The sequence below is a fragment of the Xiphophorus couchianus genome, chromosome 18 (genome assembly GCF_001444195.1).
Source record: "Xiphophorus couchianus chromosome 18, X_couchianus-1.0, whole genome shotgun sequence".
In the NCBI taxonomy this organism is placed as follows: Eukaryota; Metazoa; Chordata; class Actinopteri; order Cyprinodontiformes; family Poeciliidae; genus Xiphophorus; species Xiphophorus couchianus.
The window spans coordinates 21,700,320-21,718,535 of record NC_040245.1 but is presented as its reverse complement, the minus strand read 5'-3'; the positions used below and the strand labels follow the sequence as shown (position 1 = coordinate 21,718,535).

The following is an 18,216-nucleotide window of genomic DNA, read 5'->3' as shown; positions in this document are numbered from 1 at the left end:
ATTTGACCTCGGCTGGCAGAACGCCTGTTTTTTTTTTTTTTTTTTTCTGCTGTATTTGATAGCCTTGATTGCCTTGCTGAGATATCAACTACCTGTGGAGGAGAAAGAGGGGGGTAAAAAAAAGAGAAAAGAACAACCATGTGAAAGATGGACAGAATTGTACCGTATGTTCTCAGAAAGAACCTGATCTCTGCTGACCGCTGCTAAGAAGGCAGAACTATTGTAGAAGGATGCAGCTTAGTGACTGTGAGGAATAATTTAAACATAAAACGTTGGCAATATCTGCCACATTTTTGTCAGCTCAACCCTTTACTTGATGATTTTAACACTTTCAAAAGGTTTGTGTTTTATTAGGAAATATTTGTAAAGCCATGATGTCACCATTAGACTAATTTCTGTTTGCTCTCTCCCTCCATTGACATGAAGCCCACTCATGGATATCCTGCTGACTGCAATGAAACCATCACCAAATAACATTTGGACTGTTTTTGTTTTTCTCATGCTGCCATTTCCATCATCCCCCTCTCAACCGATGCTTAGTGTTTGAAGAGATTTTGATACTTTGTGCAGACATTTGCTCCACAGCTTTTATTTCTTCTTTTTTTCCTGACCGTTTTTCACCACTGCAATTTCGGGGGACCAATCCAGTACAAGATGGAGCACTCAATAGAACAACCTATCCTGGCAAGAAAAAAAAAACCCAACAACCCCCCACCAAAAACACATGAGATCTACAAGCAGAGGAGCAGAATAAAAAGAAAGAGATGTATGGGTTGGTGAATCTCAAAGGAAGTCTTTGCAGCTGAAAGAAACTGAAGGTTTGAGTTGTTTGTATCAGTAGAGAAGATAGCAAGCAAAAGGAACTTTCTTCAGCCATAGATGTTACATGTGTATAGTAAAGATAAACACATATAATCAGAAGGAACATAAACACAGGGTTTAGATGTGTGAAAAGTAAATGTTGAACGTTTTACTCTCGAATCAAGTGCAATTTTCTTGTTGCACACCACTGAAATTAGATGTCAGATAAGTCCTCATATGCTTTGTTTTTAGGAGGTAAATTGACTAAAGATTATATATGATTTTGTCCTTTGCAGGTATAAAAGAAAAGCTTTTAGCAGTTTGGTCTCAGATGTATGGGCTGGCATTTATTTAACCTTGTTATCAAAATGTTTTAGCTGTCTGTGCAGCTGATTGTCAATATAATCGCTGTAAGAGTTTCATAAAAGGGCGTTGGGTGTTATGACTTGTGTATAAATATTGCTTACAGGTGCAGGAGTCCTGAATAGATGTCATTTAGGCAAATCTAAATTCGTGTAAGTGAAGAACACGAAGACCAGCAGACGTGGAAAGAAACCTTGGTGGAGTGGGAATTCAAGAAACCAAGAATTTTTATCTTTAATAACACTAAGATATGTTTTTTTTAAAGGTGAAACAACAAAAAAAATCTTGAAAAAAATCTATACAGCATATTTCTTTTAATACCATGTATAATTTAGATTTGATTTAAGTTGTATAGGTTTTTGTGTCTATAAAAGGTGGTTGGATAAATTCCACTTGTTAAATGAAGTGTACAAAGCAACCAAAAGCATTTATTGGAACCATTTACTGAAATATTCAGTTTTTTTGCTACCACGTTATTTAAAACAAAGGAAAATAATAATAATAAAAAATCTGTCAAACTATTTTTGTGGATACAATCTATTTCCTCAGTGAAGTTGGTTTCCATTCCAGGTCAAAATGTGATCATTCAGTTCAATAAACAGACATGGTCATATTCAGATGTGAACACATCATTGTATATTTTTAATAATTACAAATGTTTACAAGTTATGGATTGTTGCAAAGCAAATTAAGAAAAATAAGTACAAGTTGTGGTCAGGATAAAAGAATCACAGTTTCCAACGTGTACAACTACAGTCACTGACCAAGCTCAAGTTAGTTTAGACTTAAATAAATGTTTAAATCACTTCAGGAAACTAGTCAGTAATGAATAACACAAAATAAAGAGCTTCTAAATGGATCAGTGATTTTCATTAGCGTTTAATGTAACATCCCTCTGGCTTTGAGCTGTCAGGTTTTTCTCTTTTTGCATTCTCCTGTGTGAGGTTAATTATTCAATACGTTCATTGTGCAGTCCAAATATGTCAGTTTAAGTGAGTTTAATTGAAGGTGTGATTGTGAATATAAGACCTTAATCTCATTTAAAATGAGTTCGATTGGATACTTTTAACAAGATAGAACAGACTTAACTATTGGCTATATGAACTGTGGTGTAAAATGTCATTGTGAAAATATCTTAGTACTATGAGGAAGGTCACATATAGGTGGTTTAAAAGTCTGCATCTGTCACTTTCTTTGTTTTTGCACAGCTTCACAACCGCCTTTAGTTTTTTAGCAGCATTTTGTTGTACAATTTGGAACTGTCCTGCTCCCCTGGATAACAGTGAGGGGGTGAAATCAATAAAAAGACGGATGGAGGAAAAGGTCTGATCTCTTGCAGATGTAGAGCCAGGTACCGAGTTCCTTTGTAAGTGTAAAAAAACGCCAGGAATGCAATTCGTCTCTGACATTTTGATTATTTTTGTTACCACTGAGAGTTAACCCCAGATCAGTCCATTAGCAGGGCCATCAGAGAGACATACTAGACAAAACACACACACACACACACACACAAAGACATTTTGAAACCACCAGTCAACTTGACATTGTCGCAGGACCCTAGAATACGTGGAGACACTAATCAACAGAATCTTCCCCAACTAAAATTCCTTTGAAAATGTTATTACAGTGAGGTGACAGTACTCATCACCCTGACCATAATGTGGACTACTTCATTCAGCATTTTGACAGCTACATATTGGTTAGCTGTAACTAAATGTCGTCTGGGTTGAAGACATCCAAACATTAAACAAGTGGTCTCCATCTGTGTACTGTAGGGAATGTAGATTTCAGTCTGATCTCTAAGATTTTCAAGATGCTGCTAACATTTTCAAATCCGTCATGTACATGAAGGATACGGCTGTTCTCGATCAACTCCATGAGCAAGACTATTGCAAGAGTCTCGCTCTATTTTGTAGTTTGAGAAAATGTCTAATCTGACTTAATGATAAACATCCCACTGATACTGAAAATAGATACTTTCAGTCATCTTCTTTCAGTAGCAACCTCAATCCCAAGTGGTGATGTTATCACTTCAGCTGGATTTTTTTCACTGATTGAAAGGGGGGGAAAAAAAAGAGTTTCCAACCACTTGATCGCTGCATCGGGACCTTTAAGCTGAAATTCATCCAATTCCAGTTACCAGACTATTTTTTGTGCATCTCTACCCGTAAGTAATTTGAAAGTTGTTTTAGCTGGTTAGATACTATCACCACGATAAAGTAAAGTGCAAGTAAATTTACTCGACACGATTAGTTGCACCCGAAACAATCAACCAAAATAGTCATAACAGCAATAATACAGCAATGTGTTTTTGTTGCTTCTCTGTAAATATACTTCCAGTTTGACAATAGACGGTATGTTGTTGTTGGCAGCTTTGCAAATGTCAGACGTACAAGACTAAACAATACATGAGCAACATCCTGCTGGTGCCATCCTTACAACTGAATTCTCTCTGCACAACTGGGTTTCTAAATGTCTGCAGCAACAGGTGATCTGAAAGATCACCTTCTATCTGAAAGATAAAAATATCTTTCAGATAGAAGGTCCAATGTGTGCAAAATAATCCACCGTGCGCCCCCTGCTGCTTGCACTTTCCCCCTGCCCAGCTCAATCTGACATGATGCAACAATATCAACTTTTTAATAACGAAATTTGAAAACAAGACTAATGGCAAACAAGATCACGTTGATTTACAAATGATCAAACAGGAGGGGGGACCTTGTCATGGTATTATCCGGTGACAAGGTGTGTCCAGTTATTTGCTTTTTAGCAAACTCACAAAATGTTATTATGTCGAGAAAATGAAAACAGAAGAAATTTGTTAGGGACAAATAGTCTCGCACACCATACAGAACACGCATTTTGCTTCTATTGTCAAAACAATTCACCACATTTTGGTTGGCATAGTTACCATTAAATTCATAGCCAACACGAAGAAAAGAAAGCAAACAGCAAACAAATTGAGTCCCGAAAATTAAATCCGTAGCCAGGGAGCGACATTAACATTGGTTCATCTTTAAGTTAAAACTCAGAAAGGTTATCTGCTTTAAATGTCATTTGGTTTGGAAAAAAAAAAATCAATTTTGCTTTTTTTTTTTTTTTGGCATAATAATCTTTTTGAAAATCCTCCTAAAATAAAATTTTCTCCAACCTGACCCTCGGTGGGTGTTTTAACCTCTGTCAAAAGAACACCAAAATGGTTTGTGGAAAATGTATAGCCTCTCCACTGTGAAATAATAACAGCCATACATCACACAGTGGTCAAATGATTTCACTTTACAGGTGAGTAAACCTCCTTTCCTCTCCAAGCGATTCTAGACTCCCATGCCAGCAACATCCAATAAAGGTTTTCTTTAACTCTCTCATCTTAGACACGGCTGAAGTGTGAGGTTCATGTGAGGTCTTGATAATTGTGGTATGTTTTTTCTTGATTACATACGATAAATGACAAACTCAGGTATAAATAGTGGGAAATGTATATACATAAATATACACCGCATATGTGTATGCATACTTTTCCACACACTCAAAACATGTTTATTTATTTATCTGTGTATTTATTTTTATTTTTTTTTGGTAAAAAACAGTTTTGTGACATCATGAATGTTGCTTCATTAAACAGCAGTACAAAATCATTACCGATAACGAAAGTGCCACTCATGATTTATTTTGGTTTTCAAAAGTTTTTCTAATTTACAAAGACAGTCAACATTATATTGAAGTCCTGCTTGGTTTTATTTTGTTTGTTTGTTATGGTTTCTTGTAGACTTTGCTATTGATTTTGCGCTTCTTTTTAGATGTTCACCACAGCAGCGAATTAGTTTAAAGATGTGACTTGGCCAACCCAATGTCAATTAAATAAAGCAATGGCTCAATCTGCCGATGTTATGGGCTCCTCCACAACCTTCAGGGCTTTTTTCATCAGTCCAAAATACACAACTGCTGCCTTGGAAAGCGCTGTGTCTGCCGCATGAACTCTGAAGTCATATGTGTAAATGTGAGTAGAGCCTCATTAAATGAAATCTGCTTTTGTGGTTTTTAGAGTTGAAAACTAGGCTACTTCACAGTATGTGCAGCGTTTGATTACCACTCAAATACGATATTTTCAGGATTCAACAGTGCGGCATGCCTACTTTAGTAAATGTCACAGACTTTCTAAATTTGCCCCTTAAGCACCTTCAGTAGCCAACAGTTTAGTCAGATTAGTCTGACTTCACAGCCGTCATGGTTCTTATCTGCAAATATCTGCAGGTACAAGAGGCACCTGACTGAGATAAAACTGAATGCCATGGAGAACTGATGATGATTTTTCTAACAAAAGACACCCAAAACCCTTTGGTTTGTGTTCTCTGGAAAGTTACTGCAGGATTTCACCAATGAAAGAAGAATAACTTTAGACTTCAAGCTTCGAGTTAAGTTTTTTCTGTTCCCTAAAAGTGAAAAGTACTATACCTACTCCTGTTGAGAAATCAAGAAATTATATAGTGAACCTTCAATCATTTTTATGTTTGCTATAAAGTGCGATATTTTCTTGTCATTTACAACCTAAGGCGACCTGCTTGTATTGTACTGAAGAATTTGGTCACAGTGACAACAAGGCTGTGTTTCCATCTTCATTAAGATGGATTGATTTCTTTTAAATGGTAATTATCTCCATGAACCACCTTAAATGTGTTACTTATTCTATAGCACAAAAACGACACAAATATTTGCTCATCTATCCAAATAATTACATTTGGGTGTTCAAATTACCTCCGTGGTTACAGCTGCACAAACTCCTGACAGTCAAGTTGCTTCTATCAATATTTATGACAGAATAGGTCGCTCTCAAGTGCTCAGGAAAATCCAGTAATTAAGATGACTGGATCTCTTATGGAGAGATAAGACCTCTCCATAATTCTCGTGGTTTAAAAAGAACGTTGAGCAGAGAGCAATTGATGTATCTGGTGACCCATCACATATTACAACATCATTTTATAATAATTACACCCTTATCCCTCCTGTGGTCTTAGCACGACTCTCAGGAGGAGGACGGCAAATGTCACTGTCGGACAGTGGAGAAGCTGGGGGGTCGTCCCACCGGACTCACAGATTCCAAAACCACATACTCTCCCCCCCAAAACAAAAAACTTGCAGAAGTTTTTTACTCTGTTTGCCTGCCTGTGCAAAGAGTAAAAATCTTGTGGAGTCTAAATGAAAGTTGAAAACCTTTCACATTTGTTTAAAAACTGGAAATATTTTAAGGTTTTGATTATAATGTTTTGTTTTAAAATCAATACAAGCTTTTTGTTCTAAACCAGGATGTTGTCTCACTGATAAGAAACAGACACTGCAGTAATAAACTGGACTTTTGGGCTGCATAAAAACATTATTGAAAGTCAGGTACTCTGACTCTCATCCTAAACACTACCAGGACAACATAGTGTCACTGTTTGTGTCAGTTTCAAACCCGCAAAGCAATAATCACCATCTCCTATCAAGAGATAGGAGGTGGTCTCAGTTTAATTTTCCGAGACTGCAGAGTTCCTGGCTAAACTTTAAAAAAAATTCTCACAAAAGCAAAAATGTTAAATGTGCAAATGTTTTCAAAATGTGTGCTCACGATTCAGGATCATGATTGCAACAGACAAACAAGGTAACTATGAGCACACAATGGAAATAAAAAGTAGTCATGCTGAACTGGCCGGCCTGTAGTTATGACTCATTCTTTATAAATACTATGTGAAGGATTCAACATGACCCTGTACACAATTACAGCTTAGATGTGTTCGCCAGAAGAATGGCGGGGGAGAAACCACCTGAAATACCACTCTATGGGGTGTTTTCAGAAGAGAAATACCAATATTGTATAAGAGATGAACGCTTCCAACTTTTTGTGAAAAGTATGTTAAGCCTGGAATGCAGGAACTTCCCTCCCTAACGTAGAATTAAAAATGAGTTGAATTACTGCTGTTTGTACTTTCTTCACTCAGTTTCATTGTGCTGAAAAAACAGAAAAACATCGATGGATAAAGTATTTAAAAATCTTTTAAACTCTGCACATTTTTAGCATTGGACTTACAGTTTCTGAATGTAATGTTTGCACAGCCTTATGTACTGAAAGCCACGGTGACAACATGAGGAGTCACCTTCCAGACAGAACAAGTGAATCAGCGAGGCTTTGTTTGAGCGCTGATGTGTTGGTGATGCTTCTGTTAGCTCAGGCACTGTTTGCTGCTGTTGTCTGTGGTTTAGTACCACACTTAGCTTAGAGGGCGCCCCAGTTGAGTTGGATTAAGCCAATGTCCTTTTATTTGTAGTGTCACTGCTTCAAAAACTAAGATAAAATATACAATTACCACTTCAGGAATTGTACAGTAGAGGAAGAAGCTGAAAAGAAATCACAGATATGACAGTTTCATTTGAAAACTGAATATAAAGGCATACACGATAGATGTCAGGTTCCAACTTTGGTGGATAGCAGTTCAGAAATCAGCTCTGGAGCCTTGTGGTCATTTGTTCATTTTTCTTTTCTAATTTCAACTATACATTTTTGATCAGACTGGGATCTTTTCTGCCAGGCCATTAAGTTGATATACCACATTAATTTTTAAAGGGCCTTTGTTGTGTAGTAATATGTATTATTATTATTATTATTATTATTATTATTATTATTATTATAATATAGACTTTCTTACCACCAAGCAGAGCTTTGATTTATAGAGTGGCCAAAAACAAGAGTTGCAAGATATGATACAAACCCATGTTTATTTCTTGTAAAAAGTAATAACTCCATAGTGCTTTGGCTTACAGAAAACGCCATACATCCACAAAGGTCTGGCCTTAGGTTCTCTGTAAGTAAATCTCTCTTAGGAAACAATGCTTTTTATTCTAGATCATTTATCGTTGTATTACCTTCCTTTCATCATCTACAGTCCATAACTTTGACCATCTGTAGCCGTGTTTTATTAACCTTTAAAAATCATTTGCCATATATACTTTGAGATTTGCATTTTTCTTCCTTTCACTTTTATCTTAATGCTCAGTTTCATTCTGAATGATTTCACATCCCAAGTGGGCTGTTAGGGCGTTAGGGCCTTAAAGTCAAAGTATATTTTCTGATCACTGCAGTGCTTAGGCTGGAACCACTTGCCAAAGAAGCAGCCACATAGCGAGTCGGGATCCATCCTTCTGCAGATGGATGGATCCCATGAGATCCCAGAGACACCCATGCACATCAAAACAAGACATCTATTTCTCTGTGGTCTAGTATTTATACCATCGTACCAATTCTAGTTTCTTTTGCTGGTAGACAAAGATCAGCGAGGGCTTCCTGTTTATTTTGTGTCTATGCAGCCTTATAAATAAAACTGCCATAAACTGTATGTTTCATCAACCACATGTGCCAGTTTTTGCTCTCCATTTGCATGAGTAACCCTTGGTTTTTCTCATGTTCATTTCTTAGACAACTTTTCATAGATCGACTGCAGACAAGAGATATCTAAGACATGAATATTGTCTATATATCACAATTTTCCCTTTGTCAAAATTTGCTCAAAACCTAATATGCTTGTCCGTCTTTTCTGCCTCTAAAACATAAAACTTTGAGGAAAATGTCCATCCCTCATGTCACTCACTAACAGGTACAAGAGACAATCAGTGCCAATCTTTTCACTTGTCAGTGTCACTTGTCACTATACCTGATCTTTGTGCAAAATTCCCACTAAACTCCATCCCCAGGCACTTTACAAAACAAACAAGCCAATTCAATCTGTTTCAGTACAACTAAGTGTCCAGTGCACTGAAATTCAATTGATCGTGTGATGAAATTGCAAAAAATAAATAAATAAATAAAAATAAAGTAAAAAATATCTAAGAAGCTCAGTTGATTGTAAAACAGAATCTGGCTACAAAGGTTTTGCAAAGCAAAGAAAGAAAAATTTAAAAAAATAAATTAAACAAGCTGCAAGCCAAGGAAATGACTGTAACTTATCCCATTTTTTTGACATGTCATTTCAAGAAGTAACTTCATTTTTTATTTATTTTTCTACAGAGTAAATCAGTCTGTTTTGATTTATGTATTTTTTTTGCCAATGACTGTTGTACAAACACTGATTTTGCTGTGATTTGATAGTTTTTAATAATTAGTAGTTTTGGACTTTAACTGTAGAAAGTGTGACTATGATTCACTGGCAACATTACGTATCGTTGTGTGAAACTACCTTCTCTGATTAGACTACTGTATTCTAGAAATGAACATCTGACATTTTCAGCACTTTATTTGCCACTTGACGGCATGACCTTCACATTGCTGCATTTCTATTTTCAGAAGGTTTTCATTCATCTTATTTCGGTCTTAAAGTCAAATATCACAGTTGAAGCAAGAAGATTCGTGGTGTGTCTCATTTTCATGTCGACCGTTTTTGTGTGATGAGGCAATCTGTTCACTCCCACTTGCTTGCGTAAAAAAGGGTAAATCTGTGTATCACAGACGGTGTGTGGTGACAGTTGGCTGGCTATTTGTAATACTGTCAGGGGTGAAAGGCTGTCAGAACAATGAACACCTCAGAAGGAATTGGCTATGATAATTATGTCAATTATCAGCTAATTTGAGGTGTGAGAGATGGAATACAACGATTTGGAGCTGGCAAAAAATTGAAGTATTGATGAAGAGTGTGTAAGTTGCACACTTCACGTATAAAAGCACCGAGATTACAGTTTCATGTGAAAGCAAATCAATAAGACAAATGTTTTCATTTAGAAATCACACATAGAGAAAGAGAAGGCTTTTTATTTGTATTCTCAGCTGCTTTTTCATTATCTGTGTGTTTTATGTTGTGTGACCACCATTTGAAAATGTGTGTGACAGTAAAGGTGTGTAAGTCATATGCATGTGGTATAGGTTTTTCTATCAAACATGTTTGTAGAATTAAACATGCAGACGTGGTAAAAGTTCTCCAAGCTTTGCTCTTAAAGCTTCATGAAGAAATGTTATTTAAATGTGTCTTCTTAAGCAAAAAGACTTAAATGTAAATATATCAACAAATAATGATAAATTCCCTTTGAGAAATCCTAGAGATTAAATTAGTCTCAGTCTTATTATTCTCAGAGAGCCAGCAGAGATTCCTGCAGCTTACATTGCCATCTTGTGGATTTAATAAATTTTTGTTCTCCTTTAATGCACTCAAATCATTGGCCTCTTAAATCTCATTGTGATTGAAAACGTTTTTTTTTTTGGAATCATACAAAACACACAGTTCGCTTAGCACTGCAAATACAACAGTAAAGTTCATCTAACCAGTCGTACTGCTTGTGTTATCCCATGTCTGCTTTTATTGGTTTATTAGCAGTTTGTAACAATCCTTGTAAGCTCTTACGGAGCATCTAAATTGTGAAACTCAGTTACCAAAATAAATAAATAAATAAATAAAACAACAACTGAATCAGCAAAAAAAACATTCAACTTATCAAGATTCAGCTGTAATCCCTGTTTTTCCTTGCTTATGCTGTTAGGTTAGGTGTCCATCTGGTCATAACTATAGTTGTCATGCCGATATTTTCCTGTCAGCCAACCTGCAATGCTATTGTACAGCTCATGAGGTATCATAACTCCAAATTATGGATTGTAAAACTCTTCTCTGTAAAATGGTGGAGAAATAACAGTCTCTTTTTTGATCTTCAGTTTTCCTGCTCTACACACTTTCCCTATTAGCTTTTCAATAGTAAGTAAATTGTAGTGTGATTAATTAAAAGATCAATTCTTGATTACATTCATTACTGTTTCCCATTGTCTCATATAAAGCTTAATTAAACATGATTAGTTTTCATTTTAAAAAAATCTCCCTGTCATTAAATGTGTTTGAATTTGCTCATTGAGAAAGGATTATTTCATTCTTTGGACAGGTTTTACATGAATTAAGAGAGTGATATTGACAGAGTGATTGTGATATTTATCTGCATGCATTAATAAAGTTTGCAATAGCTTAGCAGTGCTTCAACACATAGACGACACTTTGTATTTGAATTCTGTATCAAGCATATGCTGGCTGCTTCTTTGGGATTCAGATTAGTATCAGATGAGTAATTAGTAAACTTACTGGTGTCACAGTAAAAAGACAGAATGATTATCAGAATTTATTTATTTAGTACAACATACATTAAAAAAGTTAGACATAGAGAACATATTAAAAAAATTCTAAAGGAAACAAATAAAAATATTAATACATATATCAATCAATAATCACTTACACTATTAATTTCACACAGTCATGTTGATCAAAAAATATTGTTTCAATCAAGAAAAACAAAACTACATTGAGAAAAAAATGCACATTTTCATTAAAATATATTCAACAATGGAAACACAAAGTGTTGGAAAAAGATTAAGCGGTGAGAAATAAAGTAGAAACAATATAACAAGGACAAAAGTTTTAAAAACATTCTAACTTCAAAATCTAAGATAAAATATTGAGGTAATGGACATAAAAATATTTAGCATTGCTGAATATTTAGTGAATTCTTGACTAAAATTTGTGATTTTAGTCAAGTCGAGTTTCTTTTGTGTGCTATTTTTTAATGTATAAGATACCACACTAAAAGAAAAAACTGCAGCAGCCTAACAAATGTATCATTTAAAATAATTTCACTAGCTTCAGACATTTTACAACTGCGTTAAAGTACGTTATTTTTCCAGGCTTGGTGGAATATTTTGCCATTTTGACATAATGACAATAAAAAAGCACACAACAGAAATTAAAATATGTATAAAAAGAGTAATATATGAATAAAAATAATGAAAAAATGTAACATATCATCAGGTTTTACACAAAATTCTCACATCAGGTTCACATTTTTCTTATTTTAAACATACGAAGTCAAAATAAGAACCAAATAAAAGATATTTAGAATAACTCACTGAACTACTTGAAGAATATAAAAATTAATATGGCAATAAAAACTGAGTAAAAATAAAAGCCCCATTTTAGTTACACTCTTTTCTGCCAAAGACTTCTTTCAAACCATCTAAGGCCTCCTCTTTTGTGATCTTCGTCCAATCCTCTGGAAACTTTGCAAGCTCTTGCTTGTGTTCTGCTGCAAACTTCTCATTAAACCTCACCAACACGTACCTGTAGATTCAAGAACAGAATCTTTATTTCAGATTCGATAAGTGGTGACAAACTGTACATTTGTTCAATGTACTTTTAAAGAGTTATCTCAATGTTCAGCAATGCTATTGTAAAACTCATGAATAGTAAACACAGACAATACCTCCAGTAATTGTTGGCCTTTTGGCTGTTGAGGTCGTCAGAAACATCGCTCCAGTTCGTATCTTGCAATGGAAGATTTTTACATATCATGAATTCTGCGTGTGAGTCCTTGCTGGTTTCTGAGCTACTGAGATGAAATGGAGAACAGATGTCACGAGGCAGTATGCCTTTGGGTCGATGAAGCAGAGAGCTGTGTATCTCATGGTCAAGCTCTACTTTGTCACAAGGGGCCTTGCATAGAGGGCATCTTTTGTCACAGCCTCTCACTATTTGGAGAAGGTGGTCCTGCGGCAGAATTGAAAGGTCATTGAGAACCTCGAGTACATCCACATTTTGGTTGAAGTCCTGACTGAGACCTAAGTGCATTGTGGCCAGTAACTCCATTAAACACTTAACAAAGCAATCCCAATCTGTTGTGATGCTAAAGAGGGGACCATTTAGAGACTCCTTCTCAACGTTAATGTTTGCATCTTTCTCTAAAATGAGACAGACTCTCTCCAGCAGTGGCTTTGTATCACTGAGCACTCCACTGGCACCTTCTGTTGTTTGACTTACAGCTGCCGCAATCTGCCCTACAACTTCTCCAAGTCTTTGTTGCTTTAATTTACGAAGGCTGGTTGTGTCAGCCAAGTGAGCAACCACTGTGTCATTAATCTTTGTTCTTCTGTAGTCTTCATAGAACAACAAATATTGTTCAAAGCTTTCAAAGCAATCTTCATTAATCAGATCTTCCAGTATGCTTTGGTGGAAAGCATGTGGAGACTGAAACTGCTTAGCTTTATTCTCAATCTCCTTTGCTATTTGTATCCCCAATGGCTGATTGATATACGCTAAAACTAATGGTTTGATGACCATGGATATGAATGCTTGGGCCACCCTCTGGCACTGATCTCGTTTCCTAAACTGGTAAATGAACTCTGCTACGTACTTATTCTTGGTTTCATATATATATGTCAGAAGTTCTTTGTCCTTGCCAAAGCGGTCATGTAATTTTTGGAAATCTTGACATGCTGCATTGCACAGATGTATTTTTAAATCGACTTCAAAAGCTGATCGGATTTCCAATGACTTTTCTCTTAAACCATTTTCAATCATTTCTAACAGCTCAGTGATGTAGCTTTCTGAGAAATCTGCTGCTAAGCTGCATTTATTTGCACTAAACTTGTTGTATTCCTCTATGATTTTGTTCGCTGTCTTTTGAGCATCTAATTTTTGTTGCTTATTGTTGTCTTCAAGCATGTGTTTTAACCGGCTGCGATATCCAAAATGTTCATCACATACTTGGAAATTGGAAGTCTGCTTTTGGCCTACAACATTAAGTTTTTCCATGTGTTTCTGGAGGCCACGACTGATTAGATTCTGCCTCAGAACGTCTGCCACACTTGAACTAATGTCATCACTTTCTGAAGGTCTGAAGTCAAAACTGGAACACATCTTCTTCCACACACTCTCAAACTCCTCTTCCAGTTCGTGATCTTGAAGAAGAATATTGGTGGACTTGCTTGTCTCCACTAGTGCAACTAACTTGAACTCTTGCTCTCTTTCCAGTGATGTTTCAAATTTTTCAATTTGAGTCAAAGAACAGTGCGACTCATTGATTGTCTCCAACTTTTGCATGACCTCCTCAGAGGCTCTTTCCTGGAGTTTGTTCATGTTGCTCAAAAGCATAGGCATGAATGTTTCAGAATTCATTTTGAGATTTTCTTCTGACATCAGATAGCTTTCTGCTTTCGATTTGAGTTTGTGTACTTCTGATTTGACTTCCTCCTGCGCTTCTTTCTTCAACTCACTTAAAAGGGCATCTTGAGCAGTACCATCCAAAGCCTTTGTGGCAATGATTTTTGTTGTTGCCCCCATTAACCAGCTCTCCATGCTTTCCAGAAGACCATCTTCCCATTGGGAAAACTCTGTGCAGAGCAAAGAAAACCCTAAAGCCATGTTGATGTTCTGTAGACTAATGGAAAATGAATCACTTTTTACTGCATCCCACACCTTAGACAACCGTCCAATGAAATCTGACTCTTCAGACTTGGTTGAACATCTCTTTAGGGCTCCAAACAGGGTTTCCTTAAGCTTTAACACATCATTTGTGTATTGTTTATCAACTGTTTCAGAAAGAGACATATTGGGCCAAGGTCCTTTCACAAATGTGGTGCTGCTTGTATTTAATGCATAGTGATTGTTGACATTTCCTTTGTCTTCAGTCTGTAGCATCTTGCAAACATGCCTCAACTGGGAAGCTTGTAATACAGCGTCTAGGCCCTCATCTTGAACCAGGAGATTGCAAATAGGAAATACACCGCATTCTTTGGAGCGGAGGAGAGAACTGACCATGACCTTAAATGTTGTCTCGATCTCTTCGCCAGCATGAGGAGAAATGTTCTGGAGTAAAACATCACTTAATCCTATTGCAAATGTGGCCATCATATTGTCGTGAATTAACATATCAGTTTCAATTCCTCCTGAAGCTAAGCCAAGGCCTTCCACATCAATTAACAAAAGAAGATCATAATCTAAGTCTTTTCTGCAATCATCAGGGAGACTTAGAACAGCCATATAAACCCCTCTGCTTGTTCTTTTCCATCCCTCTTGGAGTTCAACACCAAACAGGCCAGACAGAACCACAGCATTCCTAGCGTGATGATTGCCTAGGATCGTCAGCACTCTGGTCCTCAACTTCTCTTGATGTAGGGAGTGGTTCAGCTCTGCAAAGATGGAACCCAGCCAGCATATGGGGACGTTTGATGCATCTCCATCCATTAGTTCCAGTGGAACCCCATGGAGGAGAAGATCTGCTGCAAGTTTGGGCAAACGCAACACATTCTGACTTCCACTTGTACGTGTGAGCTCAAAAATCAGCCCCATCTCACGGAAAAAGTGTTCAATGCCTAAATTGTATGTTTTTGACTCAAGAGACTGTGAATACAAGGCTTTAGCATCTTCACATGAATCTTCAAGGTACAATTGTTCCTCATTAGAACATGATAACTCTGGTGTGGACTCCAAATGTTGAGTGGTGTTTTCTGTATTATGCAAATGTTGCTCCTCCTCTTGTGTTGTTTTGATGCACTGAACAACGTCTGATCCTTCATTGTTTACTGGCTGTTCTTCAGTTTCCTCTTCAGAATCTGTACAGAAACTGTCACTATCTACACTGTTATCGGCTTCATGTTTAAGGTTTTCCAGTTGTTCTGTTTTTTCTGTCTGTGACTCTGGAAAACTGTTCAGTTTTTCGGTTTGTTGTAGTTGAAGCCTCAATTTGAGCCAAGTAAGGAAATAAGTCCTCTGAATTTTATCCTTTGTGAAAAGAGCGTCTATAAAAATCTTCATAGCTGGGGTCATTTTGTACCTTTTTAACTCTGCCAAGATGTCTTTCTTTTCTTCTTGAAGTTGGGGTTCAGTTTCTTTTTCTGATTTTCTGTGTTTGCTTTCCTCCTTATCTAACTCTGCCAGTTTGTGCCACAAATGCCCCTGCAAAGGGAGTTGTTTCTGTTGAAATTCAACTGATCCCTCATCTAAACCCTTCAATATTTCCTCCACTGTGGCCATTGCATTTTTGCAGACTGGGCTTTCATCCACATTTAGGCCAATATCCAATGCTAATTTTGCTGCTGCCTCAAGTGTAACGGGCTTCAGATTGTCTGGTACCCAACTTTTAAGGATTTCACAAAGGTTGTTTGCCACTTTCTCCACACTCAAAGTACTCCCTGGAAGCACAGACTCTTTGGGAAGCCATAAACATTCTTGAAGGCTCTGTCCATCATATCCCATAGTTGTGTTCTCTTCTCCTTCTGCGCCGTAGACGTCGATTAGGATGAGCTTACTTGCCATGGCTTTGCAAGATTCAAGGAGTTGTTTTTCTTTCTCCTTAAAGTCTCCACAGAAAATTATAACAGCCGATGATGCTTGACATACAAGTTTGAGACATCTCTCATGATGGCTGGCATCACCTCGTAAATTAGAGATAACAAAAGGGGCTTGGTATATATCTCTGTCGACATCTTCAGTGGGTAGATACCATCCAATCTCTACAAGGCCATTAGAGAGTCTTCGGGGAACTTGCCCTCCATCCATGCCCTTATGTATGAATATGTTTTTGCTTGATTTAGGTCCAGTCAGAACATAGTTAAGCACTTGTGACTTAGAGACACTGCAACGGCCAAGTTTTATACATGAAATAATTGGCAGAGGTGTGCTTGCCAAATTGCCATTTTGTACTCTGCCATTAGTAACCCGAGAGTGAGATCTCCATTGGCCCAAAACACCTCTTAACGGCCAGAGAAGGAACTGACTGGGTTTCTCTGGATCAGCGTTTGGTAGGACCAAAGGCACAGCAAACTTCCTCTGCATCATGCGCACAGTTATCTCCTGCTGCAGAAATGTGTCAGCAGATATAAAGACAGATGTAACCAGATCCAGGGGGTTGATAGCATTTTCTTCCAAACTGCTGAGTTTTTCCTCTGGTAGTTTGCCATCCTCATTGAAAGGGTCAAGCTGAGTCTGGCAACAAGTGCTCCGGGCATCTTCACTAAGCAGCCAAAGGCGTCTGAGGAAAGTATTTGGGAGATCTTTGAGGTCTAGAGGCTGTTTATCCTCCAGAGTCCATGCGTTGATATTTAACACTGATGCAGAATCAAGTTGTCTAGTGCTATAGGCCTCTAGGCCAAGCTTATGAAGAATCTCTGACTGGGCATTGTCCTTCAGAGGTCCTAGTGACAAAAAAAATAAAATAAAAAATTATTCAAGGATGTAAAAACTGTATTTTAAATTGCACTTGTAATTTTGTAAATTTAAACATATTTTTAATAATGAATAGAAAAATGTTGAATAACATATTTTAAAAGAACTCTACTGATTTAAATTGTGCATATTTTGATTTCAAACCTAGCAATACACTGAATTACTGTTTCTATTTTATATAAATAGCATATGTGACAAGAAAAACATCATGTTCCAATCCTAAATATGCACACATTGTGACATTTACAATCATAATAGAGTAGTTTACTGCAGTCAACTCTTAATCTCTGTTTTCACCCTGCCTAGGGTTTTAAATCACTAACAAGTCACAATAAGGCCGATTCATGACCTCAATTTGATGGCTAACTGAAAAGTACGAATATCTGGGGCATGCAGTTCATTCACAGTATTATACCACCTGATTTTAACTACAACATACAGGGCAAACGACTGTTCAAAAAACATACTTTTCTTTTTGCTGCTCGGTCTTTTGGTAAGCTTGAAAGACATTGTGAATGCCTCTGGGTAGCTTCACTCTCTGTCTTAAATTAGGTTTTCCTCCCTCATCTGGCACATCCGCTAGAGCAGGGGTGGGCAATCCTGGTCCTCGAGGGCCGGTGTCCTGCAAATCTTAGAAATCTCCCTGGTCCAACACACTTGAATCCAATAACTGAATCACCTCCTAAGTGCAGTCAAGTTCTCCAGAGTCCTGCTAATGACCTCATTATTTGACTCAGGTGTGTTGAAGTAGAGATGCATCTAAAAGTTGCAGGAGACCGGCCCTCGAGGCCTGGAGTTGCCCACCCCTGCGCTAGAGTCTGGGAAACTGGCTAGAAACCTGTGAAAAAAAATCAAAATGTCAGTGAAATAAATACAACAGCAACCACAAGATAGTAAAAAGCTTTGTTTTATTTAGTAGTAGAACAAATATGCAGATGTGACTTGGCTTGACATGCTGTCTTAAAGGAATGCTCACTTGGTATGGAGATAATGCAGAGGGCCTGTTTTACCGGATTTTTATCTTCCCGACCTGGCTCTAACCGCACATCTTTCTTCATATTTTACA

At 37.1% G+C, this 18,216-nt stretch overlaps 1 protein-coding gene across 1 annotated transcript; it reads right to left on the bottom strand.

The window, feature by feature from the left end:
- Positions 1–11,264: 11,264 nt before the first annotated feature.
- Positions 11,265–17,741, bottom strand: gvin1l2 (GTPase, very large interferon inducible 1-like 2). The gene is made up of 3 exons (XM_028044553.1): positions 17,618–17,741; positions 12,412–17,119; positions 11,265–12,269 (listed from the first exon to the last, which is right to left on the bottom strand). The coding sequence occupies exons 1-3, from the start codon at positions 17,658–17,660 to the stop codon at positions 12,125–12,127; spliced, it is 4,896 nt and encodes a 1,631-aa protein (XP_027900354.1). The 5' UTR covers positions 17,661–17,741; the 3' UTR covers positions 11,265–12,124.
- Positions 17,742–18,216: the final 475 nt, after the last annotated feature.

Bases quoted from the DNA above. Each gene is read 5' to 3' on its own strand.
- gvin1l2 (XM_028044553.1), bottom strand. From the start codon at position 17,660: ATGTCTTTCAAGCTTACCAAAAGACCGAGCAGCAAAAAGAAAA. The intron at 17,120-17,617 runs GTATGTTTTTTG...TTTTGTCACTAG, and splicing joins ACCGAGCAGCAAAAAGAAAA to GACCTCTGAAGGACAATGCC. The intron at 12,270-12,411 runs GTATTGTCTGTG...TTGAATCTACAG, and splicing joins AAGGCCAACAATTACTGGAG to GTACGTGTTGGTGAGGTTTA.